At 41.1% G+C, this 27,869-nt stretch overlaps 2 protein-coding genes across 3 annotated transcripts; both read right to left on the reverse strand.

Moving 5' to 3' along the window:
- Positions 1 to 320: 320 nt before the first annotated feature.
- LOC101484632 (tumor necrosis factor ligand superfamily member 13B) lies at positions 321 to 3,036 on the reverse strand. Its single transcript, XM_004541008.2, has 6 exons — positions 2,775 to 3,036; positions 2,560 to 2,647; positions 2,376 to 2,432; positions 2,187 to 2,299; positions 1,967 to 2,096; positions 321 to 903 (listed from the first exon to the last, which is right to left on the reverse strand). Exons 1-6 carry the CDS (start codon positions 3,021 to 3,023, stop codon positions 788 to 790), a joined length of 753 nt encoding a protein of 250 aa, XP_004541065.2. The 5' UTR covers positions 3,024 to 3,036; the 3' UTR covers positions 321 to 787.
- A 287-nt stretch (positions 3,037 to 3,323) lies between these two features.
- Positions 3,324 to 15,689, reverse strand: eda (ectodysplasin A). 2 transcript variants are annotated; one of them, XM_012924291.4, is made up of 8 exons: positions 15,191 to 15,689; positions 8,482 to 8,581; positions 6,349 to 6,387; positions 5,944 to 6,114; positions 5,588 to 5,622; positions 5,410 to 5,461; positions 4,773 to 4,897; positions 3,324 to 4,430 (listed from the first exon to the last, which is right to left on the reverse strand). In XM_012924291.4, exons 1-8 carry the CDS (start codon positions 15,515 to 15,517, stop codon positions 4,167 to 4,169), a joined length of 1,113 nt encoding a protein of 370 aa, XP_012779745.1. In that variant the 5' UTR covers positions 15,518 to 15,689; the 3' UTR covers positions 3,324 to 4,166. The 2 variants fall into 2 exon arrangements, with proteins under 2 accessions (XP_012779745.1, XP_004541064.1); XM_004541007.5 differs by having other exon boundaries at positions 4,767 to 4,897; positions 15,191 to 15,688.
- Between the last annotated feature and the right edge of the window lie 12,180 nt (positions 15,690 to 27,869).

The following is a 27,869-nucleotide window of genomic DNA, read 5'->3' on the forward strand; positions in this document are numbered from 1 at the left end:
CACACACACACCAACACCCTCTTATAGCCATGCTTCATCAAAAAAAAGGGAGAGAGAAAACAGCTGTGGCCACCAGATAGGGAAGGTGGATACTATATTTAGACAATAAAGACATGACCACGTAGACCGCCTCTTTCTGTCAAGCTTAGGTCACATGTAAGCAAAAACCTTATAATTTGTAAAAAAACAAAACAAAAAAAAAGGTTTGTAGACAAACATATTGTGTTTTTAGTGCTAAGTGAAGCCACTTTTAGAGATAAATGCATTTAGAATTTGCTAGCACTTTAAATACAAGTTGAGAAATAATTTGCACCGACACATTATCCCATTTATAACAACTTTAATTAGATGATGATACATTATTTATTGTGGTATTCAAGAAACTTCCTGGGAGATAAATTTATACATTTGTTTGTTCCTGACAAAGTCTCTGGAAACGGAAAGCGTTTTAAAATAGACAAGAGGAACAAATAAGCAGACAGCGCGTAGGTGGAACAGGAGGGAAGCCCCCAGCAAGGTATAAAGGAACACGCCTAAAATAGACTGATGAAAGGAGGTGCTGGCACATGAGTACAAACTTTTGGGAGTCAGCCCAGGACATGCACCCAAATTCTACATTTTAAAGCTAATATATATTTGAAAAAAATGTATTTGCCTGGCAGGAAAAATAGTTTTCCTGCTGCTGCCACTCTGCTTTATATCTGCACAGCCCTCACGCTGCTCAGTGTCAGTTTCCCACTTCCAGCAACAGTCAGCTGCATCCTTATCATCCTCCTACTGTCTTGTCTCAGTTCAGCTGTATGACACCAAAGAAGGTTGAGTCTTCATCTGTAGATATCAGGGCTGTGGGCCTGTCTGGGATCACCAGTTCTAGCTCGTCATCCTGAAGCAACTGCACTGTGCCTGCAACAGAGGACAAACGCTGTCAGAAAGTGTAAATGTATTTAAACGTACAGTACATGTTTGCTATACACAAAAGCCTTTTTACTATTGGTGCTACTTTTGGATTGTTTTTTCTGCTAATGGACTTGTATGTTGTCGGATATCCTGGATATTATGGCCATCTCGTGGTTTTTATGAGGGGTGGCCCCCCCACTAGGAAGTTGGCTTGATGGGTTTGTTTCAGATGAGGGGCACTGCCCAGGGCAGAAAAATGGAGCCAGTGCAGAAATACCAAAAACTGCAGTTTGTCTAATGGATGCTTGAGGCTGGCACCAAAACCAGGTCAAATACTCTATAGTACAGTATAGTACTACAGTTAAAAGGCCTGTGCAGCATTAACAAGCATGTTTATAGCCTGGCACAAAAGAAAGATTTGGGAATTTATCGATAAGCTAGTGCATGGTAGCTGAATTTTCTTTTTTAAATGGAGGCTGGTGATATTTAAAACTCAGGGTGTGCCCAGCTTGACAGGTGTCCCAACACAGGAAGTTACAGTTGACTGCACTTGCGGTGTTAGGGCCTTTTGGAGCGTTTATAAACTGAATTATATGAAAAAGTATAATTTGCTGACTTGTTTGAATTACTACAGTTCCTGAGATTCATTAGCCTCTTATTTACCACCAGTAAGTAGATACCCTTTGCAGAAAGCTAAGCAAGCTCCAGTTATGGTTATGTCTGGTTCCAAAAGTGCAAAATAGCAGCTCTCAAAATGCTTCAAACTATTGGCCGACACAGGCTTAAAACCTGGAATAAACTGTGTAGCTGCACAAAGGCCCCGATATAAGATGAACAGGGATTATTTTGAACTGTAAATTATTGCAAAGCTACTTTAGTATAGTGTCTAAGAATAAAAATGTGGAACTAGAAATCAGCACGAGAGATCCACTTTCAAGGAACAGTGTAACATTTTCAAAAATATGCCTATTTGACCTCGATAAGTAGAGGAAGGAACAGCGCTGTGTATTACAGAGAGCGCCTGTATCCAAAAGCAAAAAAACCTCCACAGCAGCAGTCTCTCACTGACCTGCAGTGTAGCATGTGTTGGCAGGATATCTATCGGGCATCGCTTGCAGGCAGCGCAACAGCTCGGCTTCAGCTGAGGCCCTACTTCGAACGACATGACCCATAACTATGCTTGGGCTTTCAAACAAAACCTGCAAATTAAGCAGAACATTACCTAACTGGTTGGAACAAATCATATGCATGATCAATTTAGTTCTGCTCGAGTTAGAGTGACACAATACTTGTCCAAACACCAAGTAATAACCGTCTTCTTGGACAACAATTCTGTTTTCCTTTTGTGAAATTGCAGTTCCTCGCTGTGCAGAAACAATCCAAGAGATCACAGTTATATTTCCTGTGAGAAAAAGGCAAGATACGCTTCATCAAAATAATGGCAGACGGTACAGCCAACGACTTGGATTTAGTTTTACCTCTTATGTCTGGCCGTTTGTTAGTGTCAGCCCTTAACTGCAGAAATGCTGTTGAAGCTGGCAAGAGAAGGAAATAAACACTTGACTTTCATTTTTTTATTAACTTAGCATATACTGTTTGTGCTGTCATTACCAGATTAGACTGGAACTAACAAGATATTTTCAGTTCTCAGCTCTGACCCACCTCTAGAACTGCCTGGGTCCCTTTTGACTCTCCTAGAAGATATCTTCAGAGAACTGTGAGCTTCCTGGAAGACTCTTGACTTAATGTCCTATGAGAAAAACAAAGCCTTGCGATAAAATTTATTATTGCAGCGCTATCTGAACAACTCACTAATGGTATAAATCTCAGTAGTACAATGTCCAAGATGACTCCATCCTGTATAATCAGTGACATACCTCGCTTGTTTTAAGCATCTTGGCCAATTTCCCATCGACTCCCTCAGAACATGGTTGATTTAATTGTAGAATTATGTCTCCTTGGAGTTTGCGAAAATCATTTTCTAAAACCCTGGCTCTGTGCACCAGGAAAAGACTGAGACAAAACATGAACGCTGTGAGTGATAATAACGCATTATAGAGCATTTTGAGACTAACAAGCTGTCCCCCCCCAGTCCCCAAGTTACTCAAACGAGTGAAGTCACACATCAGTACACTCCGGAAACCTAAACGTTCAGTTTCAAAATTAGTTTTTAAAATGAGGAACTATCTTTGCCCTGCCTCTCAAGATGGAACTCATTTGGACTGCATGAAAATTACAGCCAAACTGAGATGTATTGTGAAACTCGCAGTTGAAGTAAAAAGCCACATTTTAATAAAGACAAAGGCCTCGCTCGCAGAGCATCATTTGTTCTTGTCAGTACTCGTGCCAGCTCAGTCCGATATGAAAGAGAAGTTGTAACCTTTTAAATTAATACCACTGGCTGCACAAACACAAGAGACGAATGGTTTAGACAGAAAATGAAACATTTTAATCCATCAATCAACTCCATTTACAAAAGTATATCCCATTTTATATACAGTATGTACAGACATGTATTAACAACTATCATTTCTCTACATGGATTCATTCATAAGGTAACTAAACAATAGCACTGTAACAAAACATATCACTGATATTCTGCAGGGATGTTGTAGTGCAAATGCGCGCAAAATATATAGTGCTGTTGCTCTGTGAACACCTTATAACTCCAGTTTTAGTGGATTTTCTTTACTTTGCATAGATACTTTTATACTTGTGTTGAACATTTGCATCATCTTTCATTTTCTTAAAAATGTTAATATATTCAAATGAATTAAAAAAGGCCAACAAAGCCCCAGAACAAAACATTTCAAATAGCTATTTTAGCTATTTTTAGCGTTTTTTGTTTTTTTGGAGATACAAGATTATCATTCAACAGCACTTAGTATACATCAACACAGTGTCCTTCCTCACTTTAAAGAGAGATCCCGTCTTTGCCGGTACAAAATGGCGACTACAAATAGAAACTTCTCTCTGATGAGAACATTTGGTTCATCGATCTCTGCGCAGAATTAAAGTAAAGGGCAGCAGAAGTTGTCTTATTTGGTTCATTTGAATACAGACATCTGTGAAAGTGAACAAAAGTCACTAAAGGGGCGTCCTAAATTTTTACCAGCCCTCTAAACAGAGGCAAAACATAGGCTTTTAAATTACTGTGTCAATCCCACGTCAGGCAGGATGAACAGGCAGTGTGATTCTGGGCTAACGTGACTGCTGCTTTTTGGTTACGCATCGGGGGGGGTTGGGGGTGGGTGCTGGTGACTGTGCAGTTATCCGTTCTGTCCAGCAGATGGAGCCTCTCCAAGTCTGACACTTCCCAGGAAAGTGGTGTGGTTGGTCATATTGATGAGTGTGTACTCATGAGCTATGCGTATATAGATCTTTTGGCCAGCGCGGAGTGGGCTCACACCAGCCGTGTAGCAGGTGTTGAATTTGCGCTGGCCCGTCTCAATGCTGCAAGTACAGCGGAGGAATGGGCTGGAGTCCACCATCACATCATAGCTGGCAATGTCAGTGAAGTTGAGGTAGTACACCTGGTAAATGGGGCGGGGAGGGGGCGGAGGAGGGGGGCGTACAAATCACAAGACTTTAAAGTGTGTACGACTCCACATGATAATTTCAGGGGTTAGTTAAAGCTGAAACAGCTGCAATATTAAAGAAGCCAGCATGAATATGAGTTATGAAGCTTCACATTTAGCCACAGGGAAAGGGCAAAAGAAATACATCTTACATTAAAAAGGTAACATGTATATGCTTAAACAAAGCAGACAGGTCAACTCTGTCATTCTTGAGCTTAGCTTTAGAACGACTGCCAGCTCTTTTGACTATCAACTGTAAATTTAAAGAGTTACGTCAAGGACCGTACTCACTTCTACCTGACTATATATGAAGTAGACACCGTCCAACAGCACCTCTAGCTGCCCAGTGCGAGAGTGCATTTTAAACACGCGGTGATGGATGGACACCATCTTCCAATTCTTAAGGATGCCTTGAGACAGATCTAAACATGTCACAACAAACACACAAAGAGGGTCAACATAAACAGCTTTCAGCAGAGCTTAACTGCAACCAGAGCTCAGCATTGACACACAGTATAAACCTGCTAATGATGCTTACCTGTGATGTGATGAAGGATAATCAGAATCAGTTAGCATGCAACATGAGTATGAGTTACCATTCCAGATTGTAAAACGGCTATAGGATAACTTTAGGATGTCTATAATCCTACACAGTGCTATGGGTAAAAACTGGCAGTAACATTTACCCTGGATAGAAAATCCTTGGTGAGCACAGAAATACTTAAAAATGACCAAATCTGGCATGCTGGATCTCAAGTATAAACATTCACTGCATGTCAACAATCTACTGTGTTTATATTTTTTCTCTTGTAATTCTGAGGTTTAGCAGGCACGTCTATTAGCACACATCCAGAACTCTGTGTTTAACCAATGGCAGGGATTATGCATGCTTTTTTGTTCTTTGTGACTAAATGAGCGTAGACTGAGCACCCACCTTCTCTGACTTGGATCGTAGTTTCCTGCCCCTGCAAGTGAACCACTGCTGGCTGGAAGACAAAAGATCTCTGGTGACTAATCCAAATTCACGTAAAACAGGAGAACAGCTGTTTCACCAGAAGCTGCGACTGGGAGAAAATTGTATGCAAAATTTTAAAACGGTGACATACTCTTACCTGGAATTCCTTTGTTTTGCCCTTGTCAGGAACCCCTGCAAGAGCAAGAGGGAGACGTGTTCAAATTCTGGCCTCTGCACTGCCGAGGTGAGAGGATGATTAAAAGAAAACAAACTCTGGCATAGTTTAAAGATAGATCATTTCTGCTCCACACAATGTTTGACATCCTGCACCAGAAACTCTCACAGTGCGAGCAATGAGTGAATCAATTTTGACAACTTGAGCCCCATTCTGCTGTGGGAAAGTGTCTGGATACAGGAAATAACTGTAATCTAAGAAAAGGATCTCTCTGCTCGTTTTCAAGCTCTCTGGCTCGAGTATTGCTTATTGAGGAGGATTCGATGCAAGTTATATACCTGCTGGACCTTGAGCGCCTGGTGGTCCTTGTGGCCCAGGAGGTCCTGGAGGCCCTGCAGGTCCCACAACATTGCTTCCTGGAATACCTGGGATTCCAGGGATACCCGGTGGCCCCTGTGGACCTGGGGGACCAGGAGGGCCAGGTGGTCCTGGCACAGGCCTTTTTTTCACTGTGGAGAAAGATGGAATAAACGGTTAGCACTCAAGTTAGTGATTTGTGGTGATTTATAATTAAAACTAATTTGCCGGCAAGTATTACATTTACATAGATACTGAAAGCTTGTCGCCCACTTTGAGTTAAGGCGGTTTTTGGATGACTTCAAGTGCATTTGTAGAAACGTGCAGCAGATAACAGTCAAATGAATGACCATAATAACAGAAACGTATGCCGGATTTTGTCATACCTCTTTTTTTCTCTTTCCTTTTTTCCTTTCCAGTTGATTCTGAAAGAAACCGAAGCAGCGTGATTAAGCTTCAAATGCCCTCTTCAACAATTATCATCTCAAATGACACATCGAGCATCCAGATCATTCCATGTAGGTATCCTAAATAGGCTGAAATAACAGATTGAGATGGTGTGCACTGAACACTAGAGTGGAGGTATGTCAGTCTGTGGTATCTTGTAGTGTAGTAATTTGTAAGTGTGGTTTCACCTCCTCTGTATGAACAAGTGCCTTAAGCATTCACAGGCAGTGGAACTGGAGAAGATCATTAGAGAGATACTTTATCCTGCCAAAATCCTTTTCTTTGAATTAAGCCCAGATGGAGAATGCAGATGAAAGTGTGTGTGTTTGCATGTGTGTTTGTGTGTGTGCGTGTCTCCTCCTTTACAACCATGTGTATGGATGTGCATGCACGGATGTTGGTGAGGCATCTATGTCAGTGCTTGAAAGCACTCTGTGTTTGCATCTGCAAGAGGGTGTGTGCGCGCGCACGTATATGTGCCGCGCACAGCTGAAGAATCCTTTTCAAAAAGCTGTCTCGGTTGCTCTTGTGTTTACCATGTCATTATAACTACAAAGGCCATTTAACCTTAAACCCTCACAGTTTGAGTCCCCCCTCAAACATATGGCCAGTGTTTCTCCTCTGGCTAAATGACTGGATGCATCCGCATAGATTTCTCTTAACGAGCAGCCCTATCTGGAATCTGGTGCCCGTTAGGAGTGCCGAGGACGCACACACGTGCGCACATGTGCAAACACAGGACACACACACACACACACACACACACACACACACACACACACACACACACACACACACACACACACACACACACACACCTAAGGCTGAGATTACAAAAGCCTTTGTCTGTGCGCTAAGAGCAGAGGAGAGACCTGGGAATGATTAGTGTTTAGAGGCTCGGGACTTTACTGATTTATGTATAAAGTCTCGAAGGTGAGTTTTTTTCTTCTAATTTAAACACAATCACTAAACTTGCCCCCAAGTATTCAGTGTCACGAGACAGACATTGGAATGCCTTGTGATCGTGCTGCACTTGTTGCACTCAGACGTGAAACTTCAAAGGCTTCCCTCCCTTTTCTTTCTCCTTTTTTTTTTTATTTGCATAGTGCAGATTCTAAACAAAAAGAAAAAAAAACAAACTACAAAAGCAAATTCAGACATACCGGCCACATGGTTTACCACGGAGCTATTGATTAGCATAAATCAATTCAGCAGAATTAATGAAAGCTATGCTCACGCATGGTTGCCGGGTTCTCGAAAATGACTCACAAAGTCAGTATACTTTTTGTCATCTGCTGCGATATTAATGTCACTGATAACACAGCTGGACTCCAAAGTACATAACTGCTTTGCTGACAGCTTCAAACAATAAGAAAAATAAAAAATAATTACTTTAAATTAAAAAAAAAAAAAATTGGTGGACGTAATGTTATTTTTAGTGGAGGGGCAGGGGATTGGGGGGGACCCGGGCTTCGTTGTCTGTTTCAAATTGGTGCAGCCCTCCCAAACTCCTTGTTGTCCTTGTTTGCCATCCAAGTAATAATCAATCCCATTCCATTGAATCTCTCGCTCTATAAACACGGCAACATTATGCGGTGGCGCTGCTTTGTTAAGTAAGCACAAATCAATAAAACATCAATTCCACACACACACACACACACACACACACACACACAAAGAAAGAAAGTGAGAAACCATCAGCAAACAGTTTGCAAAATTTAAGACCTCTAAGCCTACCATAAGCCAGTTAATTACACTTAATTGAGTCCTGTTCAAGCAAATGCGTGTTACAGAAAACATTGCTCAACAGTTGACTCGCTAGTTGCCAAGTACATATCCAGAAAACAAACTGATGTAGGTGCAACCAGAGAGCTAAAGTTAGTTTCTTTTTTTAATGATTAATGGAAAATAGATGATGTGCTTGAAAAACCCCCCAACAAAAACAAAAAACAAAACAGAAGACCAACTTAGGAGGCAAAAAACAGTCTTGTGTATCAAGGCGTAAAGATCAAAGAGACAATAGTATTAAAGGATGTCAAATGCTCATAACACACGCAAAAAAAGGGCTGCACCTGTTTCTGGCTCCTTGCCGGGGCTTCTTTTCGCTCGCTGAGTTATGCCCCTGTTATCCTCTGTGCCGTGGAAGTCAGCTTTTCTGTACAGTAACTTCTCCTGGTGGGACACAAAGGAAAATATCATTAAAGACGGAAAATTACGCATGGAAAAAGGTGCCACATCTTTTGAGCACGCTGCGCCTATTGTTACCAGCTGCTGCCACCTTAGATGAATTCGGTGAACCCAACACAAAAGGGCTGAATGCTACAAAGTTTTTGAGAGCGAAACTCTTGCTACAAGTGGCCTTTTCTATTCTTGGGGGGTATAATGTTTGCACAGACACAACTTGGGGCAGTTGAAAAGATGCGAGACTGTCAGCCAGCACATTCACATGCGGCCAAGTCATTGTCTGTCCCATTTGGGCTGTAACGCATCCTGTAACCCAAGTCACTTTTGTCTGAGTTTCTGACGTTTGAGACAGTCACCTGGACACGACTGCTTCTAAAATTCACCTTTTTATACAAAAGGAGGACATGAACTGCGGTTAATCTGAGAGCAATACCCATTCATATGGCACCTGGTCCCAGCCCCATTCAGTGTTGGCATGAATAAGCTACAAAATAAATTGTCAAAGGAAAAGGATCTGATGTAGCTGGTCTGGTCTGAGCTCATCCCTAAAAACAGGGGAAGTTGCACTACAGCGGCGGATTGTTCCCATGGGCAAGTGAGCGGCGGGACAAACCGCACGTTTGTTCATCTGGGACTGGTTCTGGTCGACCTACATTCACATGAACTCGGTAGGACGCACTGACCCGACTGTAAGACATTCGAGACGTGTCTGGTGCTGACAAGGCAATGTTTCGTGCTAAGGATTTAGAGTTTAAAATATGGATTGCTCCAAGTCGCTTTCTGTTTGAACAGCCAGTTTGTGATCACATCTTTGGAGGATTCCCAGAAAACAAAAAACAACAACAAAAACCCCCCCAAAAAAAAAAAAACTCAAAAACTGGCACTGAAAACACAAACGAGACCACCCAAAGCCAACTCTTTTCATCAGGCCTCGCAGTAAACGAGACAGCTTTTTGGTCACACTTTGGGGTGTCAGCATAAATAAAAGGTAATAGCCCGAGACATTAAGGCCCTCCATTGCTGACAACCAGACAGCTTGTAGAGAGCTGGACATCTGCTCGGTGTTTGGATAACTGACATCTACCAAAGCAGTGACGCATGCGGCACCTTAGCACGGATCAAAAGATAATAAATAACCACGTATCGGCTCGCCTTACTGCTTAGAAACAAAGCAGACAAGCTTACCGACAGACACTTTGGCCTTCCTTGGGGGGCCTACCCCAGTAGTGCCCAGGATGATATATTCCCTGTTTCCATCTGTGACACTCGAGTAAACATCGTTATTAAGTCGCGATGACAAGTAAGCTCCTTCTCCTGAAAGCAGCGTGAACTCCCAGGGTCTTTTTGTGGGCCTTTACAAGGCGGAGCCGCTGCAAAACACGAAAAGAAGTTATGGTTCGAATTTCTTCTATACCTCGTCTCAGATGTGGGAACCCTCCTTTTTTCCCCTCCTCTGGATGGGGGATGAGATGTATCATGTCAAACACCCGACACCGACTGTGTTAGGCAAGTTCGACGCAGTTAGCGTCTACATCCCTGACCAGCTGCCAGCTGTGTCTGACCTTACGAGCACGGGAATTCCAGCTTGATGGAGGACTGTGTGTTGGAACAGATTATCGGCGCGCAGACCTCCAGATGTTCCTGCGAGCGGCAACGTTTGCTGTTCATTTGGTGCGCAGGTGCCTCCACATCTCCTCTCCAGCTGTTGGCATACCGGGGGGGGCTAGCTTTTACCTCTCAAAGGATTTGTGGTGTATATTCAGCCATATGGCGTTACACTTTCTTCTGTTCTGACAGCCAAACACGATTCAACAGCCAATTTCTGGCCCGAGATTAAGCCCCTGCAGAACGACAGAAGACAAACAAGCAGTCTACGGGGCTACTACCAAACTGGTGCGCATCGTACTTTAGATGAAGGCAACAAAGTGATTTTTTTTTCTTCTTCTCCTTCCATTATATGACTATGAGAAATGGTTTTTCGCCCTTTTTTGCTTCATTTCACTTCATTACAACATTTACAGCCTTCGTACCCTTCAAAGGCACGCAGAGTTACAGTAAATCAGGATGACAATGTGTTGGTATGTATGCCAAGTGCCAACTATTGAGTAAACCATTCTTTTTCAGCGCATGGGGAGAAAAAAATGCTATTAATTAGAGGGCTTTCAAATCTTCAAAGAGTGGGGGTTGCTGTTGCGCGCAGATTCCCTGTTGCTTCGTGAGGATATGACTAAAATTCAATCACCCCAGGGATGTGTAATTTTGGGATAACAAGACTCCTTTTTTTGGCTTATTAACACTTACTATTACAAACTGCATATATTCTTACCAGTTAGCCTCAAAAGGTCCTTGACATTTGCAGCATTTCAAGTGTAATGCAAGAAATAAAATGCTGCAGGTCTCCAGTAGCATTTTTTACTCACAGTTTTCCACAAATACAGACTTTCTGGCTGCAGCGTTGTCTGTAAATCTTGCAAAGTCAATAACAGTTAGTGGCCGCTAAGTTGTAGTTGAAAATTTGATGTTGCAAAGCTTGAGACGGTGAAACTGAGGGCTGTTTGGGTGTGGTTGCGATTTACATGCCCATCACTGGCTGAATGGGCATTACCAAGTTCAGTGGCATGCATACTCCTGAGAGCTGATTACACCTAATATTCCTGTGATGTGCACTCCTGGGTCCGACAGCGACTTTGCGTTTTCTTCTTAAATATCACTTAAAGAAAAGGATCCTCCCCATAGCCCGTATCAGAGCCCGCTCTTTGAAAGGCCATGTGTTTTTAACCATAACTTGGGTAATTTAATAACGCTATGCATAGATTGTCATCTGAAAATCTGTGGAGCTCAACCTAAGGGAAATGTAGCCTGTCAGCAGCCAATCACTTTTCAAATTGTTGCAACACTCGCTGGCAAACCTACTCCTTGTTGAGTGCTGAGAAGGCCTTGAGAATTTATTATTATGGTGGATGTTTGCAACTCTGGACTCAATCTTTACTGGGCGTCTACGCCATCTGTCTGTCAAGACGATTCAAGCTTATACGGAGCAAACGCTCGCAGCCTCGCCATTTCTGATGTTTCTGCTCTCACGACTTGTGCTTTTATGTCTGCGCTGATTGATCCCTGATATGTCGACCTGCTCTCAGCGCATGTACGATACTGCTGTTTTAACCAATTATGCAGCGGTCACAATTAAAGTAGATGTGGGTGACAGCCCACCCGGGCGCCCCAGAGCTTGTACGCTGCTGAGGACTTTGCGTCCCATCAAACTGACTTTTTTAATAGCCGTTAACTAGACTCCAGATGTTTTAGCATCTGTTCTTTGGGGGGACTTTAAAGGCATACATCAGAGAGGAAAATTATTTCATATAATAGCTATAAGAAAAGTGTTAGGCTCAAGAGTAAAACGCTCTCTGAGCTTACATTTTGAAATGTTTCTGTGGACGTTTATTACATTTCACTCGCTGCTGTAAGGTGAACGAGGGTCAGGCTGACTGAGGGAGACACTTGCTCTCGCTCGCCTTACATCACATTTGTGGCACAGATTTTAGCGCCCCCCCCACACACACACCTGGGAAGGGGATTTTTTACTGTTGGGAACTATGCGGGGTCTGCTGGACAGCTGGGATTTACTGCCTTGCTCACGGGCATACCCACTGCGACTGGTGAGGTGACGACTGTTTGTTCACTTTGTGGGCCCAGATCATAAATGAACAGATCATCGACTCATTAAGAAGCAGCTAGAAAGATCTGAAAAAAGTGAGAGCTTTTAAATTAGTGCTCAAAATTTAACTGTTTCCAAAGAAACTAAATGAATTTCTGTTACCAAACATTTCATATTTCCACTTGTGGTTTGACTGCATAGTTTAGATCTCTTAAGACCTATAAACAGTGCCAGCTTTGTCTGCAAAACAATATTGTTTCCAATACTGTGCTTACATCTGAGAAAATGAAGATTATAAAATGTTTTTTTTTGTAAAACATCCAAGGAGACACAAATGGTCCCACACAGAGTCTGAACTCAGTTTGATAGCTTTTGGTTATTTTCTTTTTTCGCCTCGCATCACCTCACGGGCCTTTCCTCCCCTGTTCAGGGAGAGATTCTGGAAACCGATTACACACTTGTAGTATCACGGCTTGTACAGCCAAGATTCTTATCTGGAAGTTTTAGCCACGATCCTGACCTTCAGATCAGGTGTGCATCTGCAAAAAGAAACTGCAAAGAGAAGGCCAAGCCTCAGTAATAACTCTACTTGTGTTTTCTTTCAGTGGAAAAAATGACAAGTGTTGGCAAGATTAAACATTCAAGAAAAAAAAAACTAACTTAAGAGTAGAAGGAAAAAGAAAAGAATAAATATATTTCTATCATTTAAAACTAGTTTAGTGCTAAGACAGCTGATTTTCACTTCAAACAACTTTATTCTTCCTTGATATCATGACTTCAACTAACCAAAAAAAATTTAAAAAATAAAATCATCTTTTCATTAATTCATTGTGGCAAAATTTGCTCCTGACACAACAACTGCAGTGGAACCTATCAGAAAGACTCTCTGTCGCTATCCCACAGGTGTGTAGCTGACATCAACATTAAGGCTGACTTCAAAGACAGGTGTGGTTATGCTCATATGTATGAAGTATTACGTACTAACGCCGCAACCACTCTGTACCTGGGCGTCACGGTTGGTGTGATGCCAATGCGTTGGCGCTCTCTAGTTTTGTTTGACACTGACCAGCCCTGCTGAATGGCCGGATGTTAAGGTTGCTTTTACATGCCGACAGACCACACCGCTTGGGTTTTTCAAGACACAATTCGACCACAAAACAGGTCCATCTGAACGGAGGCTGCAGCACTGCACTTACGTGACAACAGAGCCTCGCTGTATCATATATGCTGTTGGAAAGCTGGCCTGTGTTGGTATGGACCTGACGTTACTGTACTTTGCTTTAGCTTTCTCAAGGCATCTCATGTTTTTGGTTATACTTGTCTGTATATACCTGGCCATCACGTGAAATTTCCCCAATGCTCCTGAAGTGCCTTTGATGAAGAGCTGTGTGAAAAATCCAATAAACAATTTTAACCCCCCCCCCCAAAAAAAAGAAGAAGAAGAAAGATCCTTCAAAGGAAATGCCAGAAAAGCTAACAAGTGTGGCTGCTGCGTCTAAATGCCACATGCTCCTGTTTCTCCAACTATGTAAACTGTGGGATGTGTAATCAGAGTTGTTTAATGCAGACATCTGGCAAGGACAGCATCACAGCACTGTTAAATATTTACAGCTGGGCCACAGTCTTTCACCTCATGAAGCGTCACCATCTGGGCCAAATACCAGGCCCATCTCACTCGGCTTTAACTGGAGGAAACCACTACTATCTAAAATAAGCTTAGCAAAGAGGACACACAGAGGACTAAATTAATAGGCTGAGCTCATGAAAGGAAAATGTTAACGGAGCAAATCCAAATATGAGCAATGGATCTCATTAATCTTTCCTACTGAGGAATAAATGCGCCCATCCTGGATAACTTGAATTCCTCTGGGTGGTTATCCAGCTGACAGCTCTGCACAACTAAATGTCCAGCCAATGCCCCCCCCACACACAGAATATAATTTTCTCTGTTAAAAGGTTACACAACTGCTGACATATGAGCTAATTGAGCAAGCAATGCAAAGTTGAGAGGTGCACTCGGGCCTTTTGTGCTGATGAAATTAGGGAGGTAGTGTGTGTGTGTGTGTGTGGTGGTGTTGTGGTGGTCTTAGTGGTTAGTGGGTTGTTGCCAAAAGCCACAGACAACACAAATGACCGTTCAGTCAGCCCTGCTGCCAAGGAAGAAAACACACAAGAAGTGGGGCTGGCTTTGCTCCAAGTACCAAGTACCCTCATCTAAAGTCCTGATGAATTTACATCAGCCCTTGGGCTTTGCACCTGCTGGTGATCCAGTTAATTTTCTGTCCACCTGCTCCAGCACATAGCCTGACCTGCCTCTGCGATTCCAGCTGGGCAGGTTGCCTAAGTTCTGAGTACTGGACTTCTGTCTGCTCTGGGACCGAGTCAAATTGGGTTAAAATGTGGTTTTACTTAATAAATAATTCGCCCATTATATTAATCAATGAGTTTACTGAAAGTTATTTTCCCCCCACAAAAAATAAATAAATGAAAGAACGGATTTTCTTTACTCAACAAAGGCAAAAATCGGAACCACAACTGCCCTAATTCTTGTTCAACTTATGCCCACCCTGGATGTGTTTACCTGAACCAGAGACACTGGCTAGGTGACAAGATTTAAAGCCTACACCTTTTAGCGCGTCTCAGTCCAGAAAGGCGGAATGACGCACACGGGGGCGCAAATCCATCCTTTCAAAAACAAAAACCCCAAAAAACATACTTGTCTGGAAACTGAGCTGATAAAACGCCGTGACAGGCTACTGTAAAAGAAGTTGCCCAGAAACATGCCGTAACAGCGCAGACACAAAACCTGACACCGTGATACCGGGAACAGGAGGACCGAGCGGAGGTGAATGAACACGAACAGCCTCCGCGTGAGGAATGACAACAATGTCGCCTTAAAGAAGCTCCGGTGTCTCTTCATTAAGTCTTTGTTTTTTTTTTACCTCACGACTCTCTCCTCCGCGGCTGCTGCCTGAGTCCAGTCGGACTGGGTGGCTGAGCGAGAGCACCTCCGCCGGGTCAGCCAGGTCACTCCCCGCCAGTGTCATCACTGAGTCCCGCTTCTGGTGAATAATTTCCCTTTTGACCTGGGACCGAAGGTCCAAATAGCAGACGAGGGTGACAGCGTGAAGGGTCAGCGACAGCAGGAATAATCCCAGGAACACAACGCTGCTGCTCCGACTCCTGCACTTCTTGCTGCACGTGCACGGAGCCGCTATGGGCATCACTTTGTCCGGGAAATCCTCCGCGGATGAACCATCGCGTGCCATTATCGGACGGAGGGGCGAGTCATATGCTCCTTATCTCGGCATAATCGGCTCGTCTGTCTCGCGCGGGCCGCGGCTATTCATTTACATGGAGACTCATAGGTGCAGCTGCAGCAGGTCGGTGCAAACTTCTCGGAGTATCTGTAGTAACAATGGAAACCCGCCCACCTCTCCTGTGATTGGTCCGGCGCAATTAGCAGCCCAGAGGTTGGGGGGGGTGGATGCAGTAGGTGCAGTGGTTGAGCGACACCCGATGGAGAGAAGGAGCTACTGCAACGCCTCTGAGACAAAGATGTGAGAATTTCTTCCCCCGCTCTTTTCTTATGTTTGTTGTTCAGTGTTGTGTGATTATTTCATGGACTTCTTTCAGTGATTTATTATATCTTACCCGAGTGTGAATAGGAAAAGGGGGGTTGTCACCGGTGTAATGTATAATGTTTATATGTGTGCTTTTTTAAAAATGTGTTTTAGGGGTTTGGACATGCAATTTTTCACTGGCCTGCTTTGTTTGGCACTTGGTTTTGTTATGTGGGTGGCACATGAAGTGGTGGTCCTGTGTGAAGAACTGATTCAGAAAATACTGCCCGGTATTGTTATTGAAAGAGAACAAGCGGTTGATGGTTACACTGCAATCATCAAAGAGTGGAAAAGTAGTACAAATTATGTTCTTAAACATTCTACAAATTATCTGATTATAGGTTAGTGCATCTGAACTCTGTCAGGCTCAACATTATGATAGTGGGCCTGGAAGGGAGTCGGTGTCACGGTGAGGTCAGCGTCACTTTGTGTACAACACCATCAAATAATCTAAACATGTGTCATTCGGCTGGATCCAGGGAACGGTTTGACATTTGTGTTACAAAAATGCCCGCTGAGAACAATGCTTTAACTAGGCTGAATGTGGGCTTTGTGGTTTGCACATTTTCAAAATCCAAACTCGACACTTTGATCTCCAAGAACCAGAGGTAGCCTGTGAATCTGGCCGTCTTCGGGCCCCAGGATGATGAAACCTAAGCAGGGCAGAGACTCGGAGGGCTGATAGATCACCTCGTTAGATTAGTTTTCCGGGCAACTGCTGCCAAACATCTGTCTTTATTTCACTGGGGCAAACCCTGACATTTGTGTGCACTTGACCTATATGGAGGTAAACATTTTCAGGCTGGGAGACTCATACTAGGTCTCACTCGATATTACAGGCTAAATAATGATGAAAAGTGGCTTTTGGAATTTCAATGAATGGTATTTCATCACTGTGTACTCTCTCTATATATATTACTGTGAAGTTTACCACTGTACAAATATAAGAATCTGTTATTGTATTTCTTTTGGTTCAGCCAATTCCCACTGCCACTATATCATCACGTTTTCCCCCCCATGCACAATTAGTTTCCTTTCACCAGCTCATCTAGAGGAGAAAAAAAAGTGATTCTAGTCAGCTGCCACTGAAGGGCAGCATTGCCAAGCCATAAATCAATAACGCTGCATTCCAGTGCCCTCATAAAGTTGAACTAAAAAAAACAAAACAAGAAACAAACAAACAAAAAAAAACCCAGCGCCATGCAAGTTGCATATTAACATGTAAATACATCTTGCATAGCCTCATATAGCATCTCTGAGATTGTGTCCTCAGCATCATCCCCTTTCTCTCCTGAGAAGTCATTTCCTCATTGTTAGCATACGATAGTGAAATTGAAGAGAGAAAGATTTTCAAAGTAACCCTCATAGGAGCTGTGACTGAGGGCTCAGCCTAAGCACGTTTGCCACGCTTCTCATCTGACTTTTAGAAGCAGATGATTTAGGACTGGAATAGTTAAGGGCACGCACTTCCTGTATTTTCAGACAAATGGTCACATTTTAAAATGTTTTTTTATTCTATATAAATGTATATGAAGGATTCCCCTAGGTTATTTATTGAATTATTTAAAAACTAAACAAAAAAACTTATTTGCTTTTGAGGAGGCCTTAGCTAAAGGTCAAACTCAACTCAATGCGCCTATCTTCTATCCCCTGCCTTGTTTCAGACAACACAACTCAACATTAAAGCCTGTGACAAATGAAACCAGTTTTATCGTGATTGGGTTTTTTGGCATTGAAAAGAGCAGGAGTAATTCGTATAACGTCCCCCGGGCTTCAATGCGGCATTCATAAATGGTGTGCCACTCTATCCTCTCTGAGCTTATAACAAGATTTAGAGGCTTTCCCTGCCAGATGATAGAGTTTTACAGAAGGAATAGGCGCTCTTATATTTTGCCACGGAGAGTTGAGCAGTTGGGCTGTGGCTCTGGGAGGCTGCTGGAAGATGCTCTTGGCTGAAGAGTTCCTCTCTAGTCCTCTGATAAGAACGCAAATTCAAATCAACTTTCATTTGCTATTAGGAGGACTCAAATTTGAGCTAAAACGATTCAAACCCAGCAGTATAATGCCACTACACGCGTAAATTGTTTTGGACCTCTGCACCACGTACATCACCTTCTCAGGAAGGACTTGCTGTTTCTGCACATTGAATTGGAGAGGTGTAACCTTGACTAATTGATATCTGTGACATTTGATTTCCTACCTATAAATCTCCAGTAAATTGGACCATCTCTGCCATTTCCCCGGACAATGATTCATCCACTCGCATTGTGGGTGTCTATCTTAAGAGTCCTTATCAAGATTGGAGCTCTCTCTCTCTCTCCTGCTCTCTGGTCTTTTTGTACTGTGCTGCTTTTGTTCCTTTACCTTTCTCTCTTTTTCCTTTTCTTTCTGTTTGCTGACTGCTGTGTGCAGTTCAGTACCAATCCGGTGTGAGTAACTTAATTGATTTTTTTTTTATTCCACAAAGAATCGCTTGAGTTTAGTGGCCTTTTTAGCATGCAAAATGCTGTTTTGTGTCTTTTCTGAAGGCAATGGTGTTCAGGGGAAACAATGCTATTTGGACTTATTCATTAACAGGACTTGTTTTTTTATTGTTTCGTAGCATTTCACCTTTATTAAATGTGGACAGAGTAGATAAAGACAGGAAACACAGACTGAGAAAGGAGAGTATGGCATGCAACAAAGGACATATACAGCAAAGTAGTAGTATTAACAGAAATTCACTAACTCTTTTAATAGATATTTATTACATATGAAGTAATCCAGACAACAACAACAACAACAAAAAAACCCATAAACTGTACAGTAAAAGCTATCACATTAAAATCTAAAAACATTCTAAAAATGCTGCACTCTCCCTAAAAATAGACTTTTACAAATAAAAAATGAAGATTAGGATATGCAATCCAACTCTCCTAGAATATTAAATTATTAGAAATTCTTATACATTAACCAATCATCATTGGTTGATTAGTCTTTTTATAGCAATTCATGATGTAGTTTTATATGCTGTTTGATATCAAACATGATCTTAAACAGTATTTTTGAAAAAGAAGATGAGAACAGCATAAAAAGAAACTATTTAAAAAATACTTCATATAATCTATGTACACTACTGTGCAAAAGTATTGAGTCACCCCCCGTTTCTTTATATTTTGCTTCAGAGGATTTTTAATCTTTAGTGGTATTGAGGAATAGTTCAGTGGCAAAAGTTTGTTTTGTCTTTTTTTGACATTTCCACTCATTTTTAGTCCAGTCCTTGTATCTGACCATTTTCAGATAAATGTTTTTTAAACTACATAACACAGAATCATGAATCATTAAGCATAAAAGAGGCACATAACGTAAGGAATGAGCCAGTGGTGTGTCTAACCTTGCCAGAAAACTTATCAAATAACCAATTTTAACCTCCTAGGACCTGACGTCCACATATGTGGACATCACATTTTGGGTTATTTAGACTAAAATACTCAATTTTGTTCTACATGGGCCTGATATCCACTTACGAGGACATTATACTGCCACTGTTCTATCAAAATTTCAAACGAATATCCTCATATGTGGCTCTTATTTTTCTTAAAAACAAAATAAGGTAAAAAAAAAAAAAATCAGGTAATTCTTTGTTTTTACATTCATCGGGCCCCAATATGCCCAAATATAAAGAGAAATTAAAAATGCATGTCGTGGAAGAGTTCGGGTCTTAGGAGGTTAAATGGTATCTTTAGATACTTTCTAACTAGCAGCCTTTCTCAAAATATTATTGTTTTTGTACAAATTTCTTTAGTTGAATCCATGAAAAATACCAGTTTCACAGGTATAAAATAGTATTTTTGCACCAACAAGGTGATGCTCGAAGAACTAAAAACTATCTTTAAAAAGGAAACTGGACCAATGGACTGGACCAAATGAAGAATTATCAGCACTATAAAACTATATAAATGATCTATAAAACATATATTTAAGAAAAGGAAAAATCCAGCAAAACCCTGACACAAGACTAAGAATGCCTCTGACCATTAAGGTGATCCAACTGCTGTTCACCAAAATCTCATCAGAATTGGTCTCAGTGGAAGGGTGGCTGTCAAGAAGCCATTCATAATGAAGGAAAGCAAGGAGAAAAGGTTGAGGTATGCCAAATTACACAAGAACTGGACTGGGAAAATCAGTATCAACGAGTCTTATGGAATCCAAAGGAGGTCAGAAAAGAGACACAACATGAGGGTCTAGATTCATCTGTAAAACACGTTGGAGGCTCATGGTCATGGTTTCCAAATCGATTGAATTATGAGCACAATAATATTTTGATCCACCATTCAGTACCATCTGGAAAGTGTCTTATAGGCAGTGGCTTCATTTTCCAGCATGACAACGATCCCTAATACATTACCAGTGCAATGAAAGCATACTTGGATAGAAAAATGTTTAGTGCATCACTAGGGATACATGGATTGGCCTCCCCAGAGGTTGCACCTCAACATTAATGAAGCAGTGTGGGATCATCTTGAGAGAAAACTGACCAGAAGTCAAAGAAGAGCTTTGAATGTCCTTCAAGAAGCCTGGAAAACTATTCCTGAAGATTACTTAAGAAAGTTCAGCCTGTGTTGAAGAATAAACACAGTCATATCAAATTATTGACTTTTAAGCTTGTTAGAATTCTACAAACTCTTTCCTAGCAAAAGACAAAGAAATGAGTGGTGGCTCAAGACTTGCACAATACTGTAGTTTATAGCTCTCATTTATTTCTTTGGACACTTAAAGGGAAGTAGAGCAAGCTGTGAACACAAGGCTGACACATTAAAAAGTTCACCATTCGAATTCATTAGGAATCCTGTTTCTTTCCAGCTTAGCTCAAGTTTTCATCTCTCCCAATGGAATTATCTGGCTCTTTCGCCCCTCAGTGCTCCACTATGTTCACTCACTAACTTTATTTCTCTGCCATTTGGAAAGTGTCACAGAGTGTGTTTCTCAGAGTTTTTACACACAGACACACACACAGACACACACACAGACACACTGCTGCAAGAAACAACTCAACATTAAAGTTGCGTCCAATAACACTAAAGCATTTTGTTGAAAGGTACTAAGTATGCCTTATTGTTGACCCATATACATAATAAAGGAAATAAACACAAATGTAAAGCTCTATGCTCTTTCTCTGCATTTCTAAAGATTACATGATCACAAAGTGGAAGTTTAAATCACATTGGAATTTTGTCACCTGAAATGTATGTACATTTTTTATGGAATTTGTGTGCTTAAAAGCAACTTTTGGCTATAAGTGTTGTTGTTTAAGGAGTAACTGCTCAAAAAATGAAAGGAACACTTTGAAAACACATCAGATTTCAGTGGGGAAAAATCATGCTGGATATCTATAATGATAAGGACTGGGTAATGTGCTAGTAATGACATGATGCCACATCATTTGATGGAAATGAAAATGATCAACCTACAAGGGGCTGAATTCAAAAACACCCTAGAAATCAAAGTGGGGCATTTGATCAGTGAGAAAATGAATGGTGTCTTGGGGCATCTGCTTGCAGATCTGAACCAGGGCATCACTGAACTCCTGGACAGTCTGAGGTGCAACCTGGCAGCGCTGGACTGACTGAAGAATAATGCCCCAGAGGTGTTTTATTAGATTTAGGTCAGGCGAACCGGGGGGACAGTCAGTGGCACCGATTTCTTTATCCTCCAGGAACTGCCTGCATACTCTCATCACATGAAACCAGACATTGTCGTGCACCAGGAGTGACTCAGGACCCACCGCACCAGCGTAGGGTCTGACAATGCATCCCAGGATTTCATGTGCAACCTCTGTATGCTTGTTTCACTAAACACTAAAGCAGTTAAAACTTTTTAACATTTCAATATCCCAGAATAGTAATTGACTTGATGTACTCTGATCAGAAAGAGCTCTTGTAATTTTTTGAACAGCATATTAAAATGTGATGTTTTGATAAAAAAAGATGAAAAGGTCAGCCCTCTTTGAGTATCCTGTTGTGTTAGTATAGTGTTAGTATATTGTTATTATTAAAAAAACTGAAGATCAGCATAACATGCAGCATGCTCATGTCACATTAAGTGCAGAGTGGAAGATGCTCCGGTGTTTATTTATAACTATTTTATGGACATGAAAATAGAGTGTACGATTTAACACAACTGTTCACTTTTTAATGTAATCAATAATTAACAAGGCAACATGTTTAACATGTTTGTTAGTTATTAGGAGTGTATGGCTAATACTGTCATCTACAGTCGCCTCTAAATATCAATAAAGTTCACCAAATGGTAGTTAGCTTTTACCTGTTTTTTTTCCTGTAGGTATTGTGGTAAGTTTATCAGAGCCCTTTTATCCCTAAACAGTCATACATTTGATAGTTGTAGACCTGAAAAAAAAGCAAAAGTTACTGTTTTCTCTGTGACTTTTCTTTGTCAGTCTCTCACACTCTTTTTTCATTCTTGCTTCAGTTCATTGGGGTCTGTGGGTATTCATTTATGCGCAGCTTTGTTAAGATTCTCTCACAGCCTGTCAGTGGGGTTGGAATCTGGACTTTGCCTGGGCCATTGCAGCACCGTGATTATTTCCTATTTCAGTTATTCTGTCGTAGTTTTACTGCTGTGCTTGAGATAACTGGCCTCACATTTGACTCTAGAATACTTTGATATACAGAGGAGTTCATGGTCAACTCAATGTTTGCAAAGTGCCCAGGTCCTGTGGCTGCAAAACAAGCTCACATAATTGCTACTCCACCACCGTGCTTGGCAGTTAGTATGCGGTGTTTGCTCTGATATGCAGTGTTTGGCATTGTGGATTATGGCCAAACAAACCTAAGTGTGCTGCCATATTCTGTTAGAGAGCAGAGCTGAATGTTTTTGGATTTTCAAACTTTAACACTTCACATGCTAACCGAAGCCTGTAGAGTTAAAAATATACCTTTTGTTTTTTGTTTTTTTGTCTTTTTCTGACCTTGAGCGGAATTTGCCAGGACGCCCACTCCTGCGATGATTGGCAGCTGCGCTGAATGTTTCTACTTGTGCATAATTTTTCTCACTATAGAATGATGGACTTCAAATCATTTAGAAACAGCCTTATAACCTTTCCTAGATTGATGGGTAGCAACAATTGCTTAGCATCATTGCTGATGTCTTTCTCCCTTTGCATTGTTCCTTGGCAACACACGCTGAACACGCTAAACCAGCAAACTTTGATTTGATTAGCAGCACCTGGCTGCTACTTACCCTCGTAACTTCTATGAAAGCGGTATGGATGCATTTTTTCACACATCCCTTCTGCATTCTGGCCTAATTTTTGTGAAATCAATCAATGACACTGTAATATGTTTTGTTATTTATCTGAGGTTGTGTTTACCTAATTTTAAGACCTGCTAAGTACTAGATAATGTTTTCTTATGTCCTGATACATAGAACCTTAAAATGTAAAAAGGGTCTACTTTCTTTCAATTCTAAGCTTTTTGAAGTATACTGAATGCATTACATATAGGAAGATTGGAATGAATATTATAAATAGAAAGGTGCACATCTATATTTGTAAAAACGTACATACAGCTTTAATATATATCAAAAAAACGAAGTTTCTCAGTGCCCTTTTTTTATTGTGTTTTTATGTTACGACAGTGAAAAGTATGCCACCGGAAAGAATTCATGAGATATGAATCACAAAACTGTGAGCTATTATCCCACTCAGATTCTTCATGCTTTGCTGCCAGCTCCATTATCAGAGGAGTGTTTACGTTTTGGGGTTTTAGGCATCAGATTGCTCAGTAACCCACAGCAGGTACAGCGATAGAGATATAATTTAGACTATCTTCTTGTAGACACTTGTGTATCTTGGATATGCTGGGAAGCCGAGTCCAATAAAGGGGTGAAATATGAGTGGGGTACATGTTTATATGAGCTTTTATACGTGCCAGGATGATGGTTTACTGCCTCTCTGTTCCCTGGATGTTTTCCGCGCTGTTTGTTTCTGAGGCTCGTGTGAGGCTGCCACCTTCAATAAACATTCACTACCCTTATCAAAACCTCTAAGCCAGACCAACAGCATGATCAAGAGGCACACCTGGGGTGACCCCAGAGGTAATCTACATTCCCGCCTCTCTTTCTGTGCCACCCTCTTCATTCATTTCTCCCTGTCTTATGTGTTTTACTTGCTTGGATTTCCTTTCAGTTTGGAATGGAAATAATATTTTGTAGAGGACACCAGTTTCGTTCCCTTGATTCGACTTCAGTGAATCCTCTGTGATATCATGTCATGACAGTTTACAACTCTTTTATGTGAGGCATTCCATTTCCTGAGACCGAGTGACCTTAGTCCTCTTCATCAACCACGGGCACTTTTGTTTATCTCCTTAAATTTCACTCCTATTCTCAACACAGCATTCTTTCTTAGCTGCACAGTGATTGCTGGGAAGAAAAATACCAGTTTACTCAGGTCAGTGTTCACATTTTTTCCCACACAGGGTGAGTTTACCTGCACTCTACAAGATAAATAACTTTAATGCTTTCACTTGAAAACGGCTCTTGTTAAACAATACAACTGCATTCCTCCATTCATACAGCTGAATGGTCAGGTTCAAAAAAAGAAAGAAAATAATACAAATGGAAGCTCTGAAAAGGCCATCCACCAGAGAAAAACACACAAAGAAGTTATTTTCAGCACACTGTAAGAGCAAGAGTTTAAAATGCCCCGGCAGAAGCTGCAAAGGTTTGATTGCTTGAAATGAACAAATTACTTTTTGAAGTGTTATTTTGACTCTCTTTCTAACCAACATAGATACAATGAGCAATGATAGTGATGCTGCTCGTGACACTTTGAACTGTAAATTTGATAGAGTCTCTTAACTGCTCAAATCCCTTTGTTCAGGGCTGAATATCATACAGGGACCACTTTAGTATCATCCTGTTATGATAACAACTCCTCAGAGAACTATGCTGAAAACGTCATTCACATTAGTATGATTCACATATAATCTGATTTTAGATTTTACAGTCATTAGCCATAAAGTGAAGAATTAAAGTGGACATTTTAAGCACTTTTATTTCAACAGATACTAGAATGGATGGATGGTTGATCTGCAGCAGTGCAGATCTGTGTGATTTGAGGGGTATTCTGAGGTGAGTGGACTGATCCAAACATCCATTGTACCAACACTGGTACTGGTATCGAATTGATACTAGCATGATAGGATCAATACTTTGTTTTTCTCCGGTAAGTTCAGTATGTTGCCCACTGACTGGTGTTAAACAATAATTTTTTGGAAATGAAAAAAAATATACCTCAAACATGCACTATGAAAAATGTCTGATGCATTTTGTGTTAACGGTCACACCTCTTTAATTTATAGCCTATATAACGTTTAAACATCAGGACTTGACCCAATGTGCATTTGAAACAAGCTCATTTACATTTTGGGTCTCCACAAAAACCTAGTTTTAAAGTACATGAAAAGCTGAAAGGTTGGTTTTATTGTGTGTTATTATTGTGGCAAAGAAAAATTATTGTGATTTAGTGGTGGAAATGTGCTCAGAATCTGGCTAATTGATGATGATTCATAAATCATGACACACATGCTGCCTTTTGAAGTCTAAAGCATTGGTATTAATATTGGTATCAGCAGTAATGGCTGTATATTTTCTTGCTATTGGATCAATATCAAAATCTGCAGTATCGCATAGAAGTAATACTTTGCACAAGGTTCTACACAAACATGAGTGCGACATTGGAGAGCAATGACCATCGTTCAGCTGTCCCACAACACAGACATGAATGGCCTCCTTCATGCTGTCCGGGACAAACAGAACTACGATGCTACGATATCGCTGCGTCTAGGCAGGATTCAGACTTACAGGTGTTCAGTCATAATCCTGCAGATAGTAGCTTTGGACTATTGGCTCCTCAGCTAAGCACCAAATGTCTCAGCCTGGTTGCAATAAAAGACAAGTCATTAGATCTTGGAATCCTGAATACCTGTACTGGATTTTGTTCCAAACATCTCGCAGAGATGGACTGGGAAACAGCAAAGTCAGTAGTATAACTGTTGTTTGATAAACTCTGAAGATACTTAAATTTGTAACAACTTTGAGGACTGACCAGTGTATTGCTAAGAAACTCATTATTCCAGTATTCGAGAAGAAATATGTGTGTCCAGCTAGTGGATGGATGACTTACAGTTAATAGTGTGAAGAAGTAAGGTGCTTGGTATGAGCATGACAGCATGAGATTAAAGCTCAGGAAATCTAAGCAACCAGTACAACAATGAAATACGAGTTAACCTTTATCAGCATATTTGGGTAAATTGAGGTAAGTTGAGGTTACCTTCACTAATGACAGACACCTCTAACTGAGGCACGTTCAAATATTAGAACTACCTAGTGATGACTACAATACCTCTGCAGTCCAGTTGCTTGAATTTCTGTTCAAGTTCTACTTGGGTAACTTGTAGCACTGTTGAGTGTCAGACAGTCCTTAGAAGCATGTAGCAAAATCAGCTTTGTGGGGCATGCTTTTTGCTGCAGGTAGGGCAGATACGGTTGTAACATTGAAGTTTTTATGTTTGCAAATCTATGAGCAGCAGCAGTCTTTCTAAAGTATACTCTGCTCTTTTATCAGTCCTTTTCAACTAGCTGCATGTACTGTCCACAGCAAGACATAATGTAAAAAAAACTGCATGAATGTACTTGTTTGATATTCATCGCAGGTTAAGCTTGATAGGGAAGGCTAAATCACTGGACAAGATTAACATGGTGACATTTCTTCAGCAAACATCTGAAGGTGGCATGTTAACATGAATCCCTGAACTCAGTGATTCCTTCTGATTTTTAACATGAAAGTCAGCGGACTGAATGTAACATTAACTTTACACCCATATCCGCTGCACTTGGTAATCCTTTTTCGAAATGTCAGCGTACTGCCTGAGTTTTTCTTTCTTTTTTTCCAGCTGTATTTCTGCAGCTTCTCGTCAATGACCCATTTCCTTTGAAGAATCACAACAGTATCAAACATTGCTAACAGAGACATAACAACATGCACTGTACACAGTAGTACAATGGGACACACGTGTCTCTGGTTAACTTGCCCACTTCCGAGAAATTGCAATGCATGATTCTTCCCTGGGAACTGCAAAGGCTAATTTGGCTTGTTTCTATTTTTCTCTCTGAGACAGACTGGATTCGTTCTGAGTTTAAGTGCATTCCTCATTATTATGTGTTTTTAAAGCCAGGCCACTTCTACACTATATTGGTAATATGTTGTCTAAACCAGCAAAGATTGTTAGCGTTTCCAGAAGACATTAGCCTGAGGATGTATTACCAGCAACCCTTTTCCTGATTTATTGCAGTTGTCACGAAACATAAGCCTAAATGATGTAGTTTTCAAACTATCAAGATTTAATGCCACCAAGCCCCCAGAGCCTGTTAGTGAACTGCAATGACCATAATTCAATGCACCTACATGACAGAGTGCATCTGTGCTTCAGAGCATCAGGGTTCCTCTGATTTCTAACGTGTTAACTCAGGCTGAAGTGGAAGCCAGCTTGAAATGTTGCCCTGACACGCAGGTAGAAGAACCAGCAGTCACACTGCTGTGTTGCAGTTTCATTAGCTCATACAAGTGGCTTTGGCTGGTGCACTATGCTGAAAAACGATGTCATCTAGCTGCTGCAATCCGCACATTTCTCACTGTGACTGAGCAGAAGTCCAACTTTATAGGGGGAGGTATTTGGCCAAGTTTTATTTTGTTAAGGTCAAGTCCCGTGTAAATACTAGATGGAAAAGGCAAAGGAACTATTGCTTTCTACACCTTGAAGTAAATATTTCCAGATAAAAATAAAGTCTTGACAATGTGCTTGAATTTTTACCTCCAGTATATTTATTTGCTCAAACGTAGCAAAAACTGTAAAAGGGTGAAAGTTTTTGGTCTGCATAAATGAGTTTGACCTTGGAAACCTCGAGCTGTCACTTTGCATTACGACTTTTGTGCTGA

The sequence above is a fragment of the Maylandia zebra genome, linkage group LG2 (assembly GCF_041146795.1).
Source record: "Maylandia zebra isolate NMK-2024a linkage group LG2, Mzebra_GT3a, whole genome shotgun sequence".
In the NCBI taxonomy this organism is placed as follows: domain Eukaryota; kingdom Metazoa; phylum Chordata; class Actinopteri; order Cichliformes; family Cichlidae; genus Maylandia; species Maylandia zebra.